Source organism: Myotis davidii, unplaced genomic scaffold, assembly GCF_000327345.1.
Source record: "Myotis davidii unplaced genomic scaffold, ASM32734v1 scaffold81, whole genome shotgun sequence".
Taxonomy (NCBI): domain Eukaryota; kingdom Metazoa; phylum Chordata; class Mammalia; order Chiroptera; family Vespertilionidae; genus Myotis; species Myotis davidii.
In genome coordinates this window covers 1,360,497-1,369,539 of record NW_006291554.1, presented here as the reverse complement: position 1 = coordinate 1,369,539, position 9,043 = coordinate 1,360,497, and the positions used below count along the sequence as shown (strand labels likewise).

Sequence of the window (9,043 nt, the reverse complement as noted above, 5' to 3'; positions counted from 1 at the left end):
CTTCTGTAAATGTCAATGAAATCCATCTGATCTAGTGTGCCATTTAAGGTTGTTGTTTTTTTTATTTTATTGATTTTTTACAGAGAGGAAGGTGAGGGATAGTTAGAAACATCAATGAGAGAGAAACATCGATCAGCTGCCTCCTGCACACCACCTACTGGGGATGTGCCCACAACCGAGGTACATGCCCTTAACCAGAATCGAAGCTGGGACCCTTCAGTCCGCAGGCCGACGCTCTATCCACCGAGCCAAACTGGTTAGGGCTGCTTTTCGTTTTTTAAACCATCAGGAAAGCATATTCAATTTGCAGAAAACAGATTTTACAGAAAACAACTTCATTAAAAATATATGCTGGAATATAAAACTCAACCAAAACAGGTGGAGAACTGTTTCTTATTAACAGTTAAATACCAGATGGGCAAGAGATAATTAAGCTAGACTTTTAAAAAACATACCTTGAGAATTTTGAAAACCTGGTAGATTTTGCAAAACTTCAAATGTCTCTCTGTAAAGGCTCTTGGCTAAGATTTCATGTGCAATTGTACAGAGCAGATTGTGTCGATTGAGTATATCCAGTCTATCACAAGGCCATTGTGGTGTATCGATTATCCATTCTGACTCTTTGAAAAAGAAAAAAGTACTAACACTTTATTTACACTATGAAAATTACACTTAGTATAATCACAACTAATGTTTTTACCTTTTGGAAAGTGACAAAACTAAAATATGTGTACTCAAAAAAGATAACTATGGCTCAAATTTATTAGAAACACGTATACAGTGATGATTATAATACCTTATTTTTAAATTATTTATTTTCTTAGTATACCAGTCAGTTATTGATTAAGAAGTTAATGTTTATTTTTATAGGACAAAAATGTTCATATTATAACATACTTGTAATAATGTAAAATAATATTTGTGTGGAAAACTTCAACAATTTTATAATACAGAATACATAATTAGTTTTGCTATTCTTGGGGAACAGCTTTTCCTCCTAATTTTAAAGACAATTTTTATCATAAAATATTTGATATGTATAGAAGAATGTCTAACATATGTAAGTTAAATGACTCTTATGTGCCCATCACACAGCTTAAAAAAAGAGATTATCACCTATAATGCTGAAGTTCCTTATTTTTTCTTAGATCTGATGGATATATGACACAAAATATATACTTTGGTCTTTTTTTTCATAAAAATTTCATTGTTCTTTATTTAGCACTCATTGTTTATTGTTAAGGTAGAATAATACATTTTTCAAAGACTAATATATTTTAGGAGATTCATTTTGAAATCTTACCAAATTGTGTAGCTATATTAAAAAATCTGAATCAGTTCATTATTTTATAGCAAAGTTAAATGAAACCAATAGTTGAGAAGTCATTTGGAAATTAATAAGCTTAATTCAATCAGTTCACAACTTTATCAACAAAAATACTTTTATGCAAATTTTATAAGAACACTTATAACAATACATTCTTAAGAATAAAAGCCAGTTTATGGTGTACTTAATACTAGTTTTATGGTGAGGAAAGTTCTTACTGCATTAATCCTGTTTTCCTCTGTTCCATAGTTGGGAAATATTTCCATTTGTGTAAAAATGAGTCAAAAGGGAATCAAATTTTTTATAATAGGTATTCAGTCATTACCATGAAGATTTTGAATGTAGGCACTGAGAATGAAAAACTATAAAGACAGTCTGCACTGAATGAATTTCCAGGCTAGTCCGTGAGACAAGCAAATAACTATCCTTTACTATGGTGAATACTATGATTGAGGGAGAGGGGAGAGATATCTAAACATATCCATTCTTGCCCTAGCTGGTTTGTCTCAGTGGACAGAGCATTACCCTGCAGACTGAAGGTTTGATTTCATCAAGGGCACATGCCCAGGTTGTGGGCTTGATCCCCAGTAAGGGACATAGAGGAGGCAGCCAATTAATGATTCTCTCTCATCACTGATGTTTCTATCTCTCTCTCCTCCCTTCCTCTCTGAAATGAATAAAAATATAAAAAAACTCCAAAAACAATAAAACATATCCATTCTCCTCTAAATGTATACATTTAATATAATCCTGACCAAATAGGTCAACAAAACTGACTCAATACATCCCAAAGGATAAAGTTGAGAATAGTAAAAAATAGTAAGAAAGATAAAGATAAATATTATCACCTATTCTAAAGCTGTATTAACTAAAATAAATAAATAAATAAATAAAGCTGTATTAACTAAAAAGAATATGGTGCTAGCACAGAAAACGAGATCTCTGGGAGAGTAGTATAGAAACTGACCCAAGAAGATATAAGATTCTAATATATGATAAAAGTAGCATTTCAAATAAGTGAGTAGAGGATGAGTTGGAACATTTGGGGAAAAGAGATAAAGTTAGGTTCCCACCTCATATCAAAATTTAAAAGTAACAATAAAAAATTTAAAAACCATATGAGTGAATATGTAATTTTGAGATAGCCAAGAACTGCCTAACACACGATACAAAACAAAACTATTAAAGATTTAAAAAGCAGTTTATGTTAAACAGAAAATGTCAGTTGGGCAAAAGAAAACAAACAAAAATGCAAAAAAAAAATCCTGACTTTTCCTAAGTGTGATATATACATCATTGATGGTACCTGAATTAATTTTAGATGTTACACTATGTTTAATAATTTATTTGTGTATTATACTAATTCTAAAAAGGATCACCTTAAATATAAAAATCTGTGATTTCACATATATTATTACTTACGATGAGAACTTGTTGGTTGATTTACTTTTAAAATAATGTTTACTTTTAAATAGAAACTATCCCTATATGCATTTTCAATTTTGACAGGTATTTTGCCAAAAAGCTCCTAAACAATGCATGTTAATGCCCATGTCAATATGCCCTCATAAAAAGCAAATCATCAAACTGATCTTTGCTAGACTGACAGGTGTTCTGTTATTTTAATGTGTACTTCTCAAGTCTCACTACAAATGAGATTCAGCCATTTGTATTTCTTTCTTGAGAACAGCCTGTTCACTGCAGAACCCTTTCAAGACAAAAAATTTCTGGGGAAAACTTAGCATACTTCTGTGGGCCCTTCTTTTAAAGCAAGAACATTTTACATATGAAAATGACTTTCAATTAAAATGCTCACTGCAAAAGAGAATCCTGTGCTTATAACTTCAAAGATAATCTCAAAATGGACACATCAAAGTTGTAAGAATTTTAAACTTCCTCAGACCACTCCACATCTCTCCCACAAACTCCCCTCATTCTCTGGTTTGAGAAAAACTAGTTGTGCGAGAAACTTTCAGGCAGAAGTTTCCTTTCAAAGAACGACCCAAGGCCATTTTTATCAACTATTTTAATCTTTCTTTTTCTTGCCACATTTCTTTTTCTAACAGAGCTTGTAAGCTCTTGCATTTCTCTAATTTATATTTTTATATCTTACTCTTCCCCACTTAGCAAACCTCATTGGCTAGTTTGTTAAGCTGAAGGAAACCTTTTCCAACAAGCTTCTGATCATGAAGTCTACTCATGACGTCTGTATTAGGCACTGAACAAACCACCAATATGAATATGGAGATGTGCCAGTATGTGTTTGTGGGTTAGTGTAAAGGTTATCTACTTGCTTTACTTGTGCATATATTCCATCTTCCCACCTGAATTCTCGAGGTCTCTTATTTTTATTCCATTTTTTTTAACATTTTTAAATACTCAACCAAGGATATTTTTCCATTGATTCTAAAGTGTAAGAGAAAGAGAAAGAGAGAAAGATTGATGTGAGAGATACACATCAATTAGTTACCTCCTGCATGTGCTCCGACCAGGGCCCAGGCCAGGAAGGAGCCTGCAACCGAGGTACATGCCTTGACTGGACTCGAACCCAGGACCCTTCAGTCTGCAGGCTGATGCTCTAGCCACTGAGCAAAACCAGCTAGGGCATTCTTATCCCATTTTATCAAATAAAATCTACCCGATAGTCTAAGTAGCCAGTTACCGTTAGATACCATGCTGTGCTACTACTACCAAACAAACCTTAGTTGTTTTGTTGGCTTAATTTCATTTTAATTTTTGCTGGATGGATTAATTTACAGAGAAAGTAAGCTCTGCTTATCTTCACTGGAAGTCATGTTTGCCTGTACTTGCAAATATAGAATTTATGCAGATTGCAGGCTCTAAACCTGGATTGTCTGGGTTTGAATCTGGCCTCCACTCCTTATGTCATTTGGGACAAATTGCTTAATGTCTCTGATAACATTTAAAAAAAATAAATCTTCATTGATTTCAGAAAGGGAGAGATAGAAACATCAATGATGGGAGAGAATCACTGATCATCTGCCTCCTGCATGTCCCCTACTGGGGATCAAGCCCGCAACCCAGGCATGTGCCCTTGGCCAGAATCAAACCTGGGACCCTTCAGTCCGCAGGTTGATACTCTATCCACTGAGCTAAACCAGCTAGGGCTCTGACAACATTTTTTTAAATCCATAAAATGGAAATTGTAATAATTCCAAACTCATAGGGCTTCTATGAAGATTAGCTTAGATAATTAGTATGTAAAGAATTTAGTATGGTGCCAAAAGAATGTAAGAACTAGCTTTTCAACAAAGTTTCATACAATTTCTTCTTTAAAGCTAGGTTAACTTTCTCCTTTCATCTTCCTATCTACATGACCACTAGGGTTTAGACCAAATTATCACCCACAATTCAATACCAACTAAAGGCAGCTATTTTCAATCAGTGTGCCTCAAAAATTTTAAAAACATGCAATACCTGACTATTTTAGTCAGGGGTACTGACCTTTTATCCCTTACAATGTCAAATAAAAATGACAACAGCCAACACAACAATAGCCATCCGGTGTGAATGAATTAAAATTATACCTATTTTTGTCAGATCAGCAAAAAATATATGTTTTTGGTGTGCTGCAAAATTTTAGTAATTAGTTTGTGTGCCATGAGATGAAAAAGGTTGAAAATTGCTGCTCTAGGCCATCCATAGTGTTGCAGATGGTAAGATTTTATTCTTTTTATTCTGATTAATATTCCATTGTCTCTATGTGCCACGGCTTCCTTATCCAGGTAGAGTTCCTCATGTTGTGGTGACCCCCAATCATAAAATTATTTTCGTTGCTTTTTCATAACTGTAATTTTGCTACTGTTACGAATCGTAATGTAAATATCTGATATGCAGGATGTATTTTCATTGTTACAAACTGAACATAATTAAAGCATAGTGATTCATCACAAAAACAATATGTAATTATATATGTGTTTTCCGATAGTCTTAGGCGACCCCTGTGAAAGGGTCGTTAGACCCCCAAAGGGGTCTCGACCCACAGGTTGAGAACCGCTGTTCTAGACAGACAGCTCTCAAACTGCTCCAAGACTCTACTTAAGCCCCTGCCTGCTCAACCACAAGGGTGGAAAGGGAAGGGAAGCAAGCAGGGCTTTGTTCATATTACTCCTCACCCACCCTGGGACCCCTTTCAGCAGTTCTCCCTTCATGTGTTTTATACATTGTGCTTCCCCTAAAGATTTCATTTGGCACAAGGATTTCATGCCTTGCTGTGGAAAATTACTAATTATAAGTCTTGCACTTTTTTCTGTTGATCATCCTGAGGTCCAGGAGGGAGAGAAAAAGAAAATGAAGACAATTTATTATCAAATTCAGATAAAGAATGATAGTGAAAAAAAAGGATAAGATTATTGGCTGAAAACTGTTTCTTTGACTGAACAGATTACTTCATGTAGACGACATAAAGATTATCTCTAGTCTGCACATCAGAAATTGGACATATATTATTATTTTATATTAGGGGTCAGCAAACTTTTTCTATAAACAGCCAGAGAGTAAATAATTTAGGCTTTGCAGGTCACATCCGATCCGTTGCACATTTTCTTTGGTTATTGTTTTTAATGTCTAACTCTTTAAAAAAGGTAAAAAACGCCCTAGCCGGTTTGGCTCAGTGGACAGAGCATTGGCCTGTGGACTGAAGGGTCCTGGGTTCGATTCCAGCCAAGGGCACATGCCTGGGTTGCAGGCTTGATCCCCAGTGTGGGGGTGTGTAGGAGGCAGCCAATCAATGATTCTCTCTCATCACTGGTGTTTCTATTTGTCCCTTTCTCTTCCTCTCTGAAATCAATTTAAAATAATAATAATAATAAATAATAATCATCATAATAAAATAAAAAATATTAAAAAAATGTAAAAAACACTCTTAGCTCTCAAGATATACAAAAACAGGCTGTGGGCCAGACTTGGCCCTTAGTTTGAAGACCCTTGTTTTATATTATGTTACACTATTTTGAGTCAGATGCATATTATAATGTTAAGGTACTTCTAATTTGACAATATAAATAGTGCACTTTAAGAGTTAGCTGCTTTAGTTTAATTTCAATGGTTTTACTTTTATGTTCAAAAAGCTAGGTTTCATTAAAAAAACTAAGAATATCTGTTCTAAATACGATAGTGAAAAATTTTAATTAAAATAGAAATTCACCAGCCTCTTAAGAAATAGTAACCTATTAAAATTAAAATATGAGCAAAATCAATGTGTTTTTAAAAAATATATATATATTATTAATTTTTTACAGAGCATAAGGGAGAGGGATAGGGAGTTAGAAACATCAATGAGAGAGAAACACTGATCAGCTGCCTCCTGCACATACCCTATTGGGGATGTGCCTGCAACCGAGGTACATGCCCTTGATCTGAATCAAACCTGGGACCTTTCAGTCTGCAGGCTGATGCTCTATCCACTGAGCCAAATAGGTTAGGGCCAATCTGTGTTTTTAAAAACGGTCCTCTTGTTAGGTAGTCCTTAATTTCTCACGCATTAAATGTCCAAGATATTAATGCTAAGATCAAACTTAAACTAGGTTGTGAGACCTGGGACAAGATACATTCTGCCCATCCCAGGCCTACTATACGAAGAGTACTAAACCTCTTTTTCTTTTTTTAATATGGAACGCTTCACAAATTTGCGTATTATTCTTGCGCAGGGGCCATGCTAATCTTTTATCATTCCAATTTTAGTAGGCGTGCTGCCGAAGCAAGCACAGTACTAAACCTCTTGGAGACTTTAGAGACTGAGGACCTTCTACAATGATTCTGCTGTTGTTTTTAATTTTAAAAAGTTCATGACTTTTGTATGTGTATGAGTGACCATGTACTTAAATGTCATTGAACTCATTCAACTTTGAAATAACCATTTTATAAGAAGAAAATAACAAAAGATACATATTAATAGTTGATTCAATAATGAGCATTCTCTCAACTGTCCCACTCTATATATGTTATTCCATCCCTCAGCACTTACTTCCAATTTTGGATTTCTTATCTTCTACTTAAGTTTACTAAATCTAATCCTACCCACCACCTCTCATGGAAATCTAAAGAATGGTAGTGTAATATGGTCTGGAATCACTAGACCACTTTTATGGTGAGCTAACTTCAAAGGCAGACATCAAGATATATAGTATATAGTATTCCAAGAGCATTCTAGGAGGTGATTTTAAAGGAGCTCTATTAATTGTGAATATCCTGGGTTTATCTTTAAAAAGGTGTCTTGAACTCTTGCAAAATTACAATGCTACTCAGGAGCTGAGGAAATAAATTCTGAATTGAAAGTTGCTTCAAATAAATATATTTAGCACAGTTTCCTAAGTGTTTACTACACTGAAATTCTTCATAGTAGTCAGTCTGATGCCATGTTCTTTCCACATTTGCCTAATATAGCACCTAATAATTCACTTACTGGTCTGGGAGTCATTTAGTCACTTGTGATGATTAGCAGCAAATTCCTAACTTAACCTATATTCTGTTCAAAAATTTGAAACACTTTCAATACCAAGCCAAAACAAAAATTTAAAGTACCTTGGACCACTGCAACAGCTTGTGATAGAAGTATATAGCACTGATTCCGATTCTTCCCAGCAAAGTTTTATCTACTTCACTATTTTGCGGATCTTTGCTCACTGAAACACAAAGTAGGCATATGGAAGAAAGTGAAATAGTCACTTAAAAAATGGAAAAGGCAAGTTAATATGGAATTAATGATATGAGCACAAACACCAGGTGTCAGCAAACTATAGCCACAGACCAAATGTGGCCTGTGGTCTGTTTTTAGATATAGCCTGTGAACTAAGACTTCTTCGGGAGGGATGCACCTGGATCGGTGAGGGAGGAGGGGGACACCCGCCAGCCAGCCAGATCAGCCGAATCAACCCTGGCGATCAATGGGGTGACAGATGTCGCAGCCAGATCGCCCTCACATCCGAACTAAGAATTCTTTAGTTTAATGTTTAAGGGTTTTTTTGAAAAGAAAAAAAAAGTGACATAGATCATATGTGATGTGTGCAAAGCCTGAAATATTTACTATCTGGTTCTTTACAGAAAAAGTTTGCCAGCCCCTAATAAAGAATATAGCAGTAAAGAGTTCACGTAAAAATAAAATTTCAAAAATATATGAATTTTGGTGACTTGTAATAGTGAAGACTGTAACAATTTTAATGATTCAAAAATTCAGGTGCTCCAATATAATTTGCTAACAACAGTTTTACCAATCTGAATAAAAAGAAAAATAAGAACATGAAACATCTGATATTAAGACACTAATTTTTAACTTTATATCGTTAACCTAACTTAACAATATGTAGATGGAAAAATTTATAAACAGGAAAAGTATCTGAAACCTGCAATATTAACTTATCCTCAACATGGGAAATATTAAGAGCTTTACATTCCTGTTAAGAATATTACATTACCCTAACACACAAAACTCATACCAAAACAGTGACATTTTACCTGTTTGAGCAAATTCACAAAATGGAACACTTGGTCTTTCTTCTTTATAGCCTTTTGTTAGTGTTTCAGCAACACAAGTACAAAATCTCTGGAAATCTACAAATTTTTCACAGTCCATTTTTACCTTCAGGTATAAATTTCCCAATTTGGTCCAGTCACCATTTTCCTTACAATGCTATTAGAATTATTAAAAACAAAACAGAAAAAGAAAGCTGTATTTAGAAAGCTGTTAAACATATTATG

The 9,043-nt window shown here is 34.4% G+C and overlaps 1 protein-coding gene across 1 annotated transcript in view; it reads right to left on the bottom strand.

Annotated features, from left to right (window-relative positions):
* TOPAZ1 (testis and ovary specific PAZ domain containing 1) overlaps window positions 1-9,043 on the bottom strand; it is a 42,871-nt gene that overhangs the window by 5,354 nt on the left and 28,474 nt on the right. The window contains exons 14-16 of the mRNA XM_006765105.1: window positions 8,801-8,975; window positions 7,871-7,971; window positions 456-618 (exon numbers count right to left, since the gene is read on the bottom strand). Of these exons, the coding sequence (XP_006765168.1) occupies window positions 456-618; window positions 7,871-7,971; window positions 8,801-8,975 (439 nt within the window). The remainder of the gene's footprint in view (window positions 1-455; window positions 619-7,870; window positions 7,972-8,800; window positions 8,976-9,043) is intronic.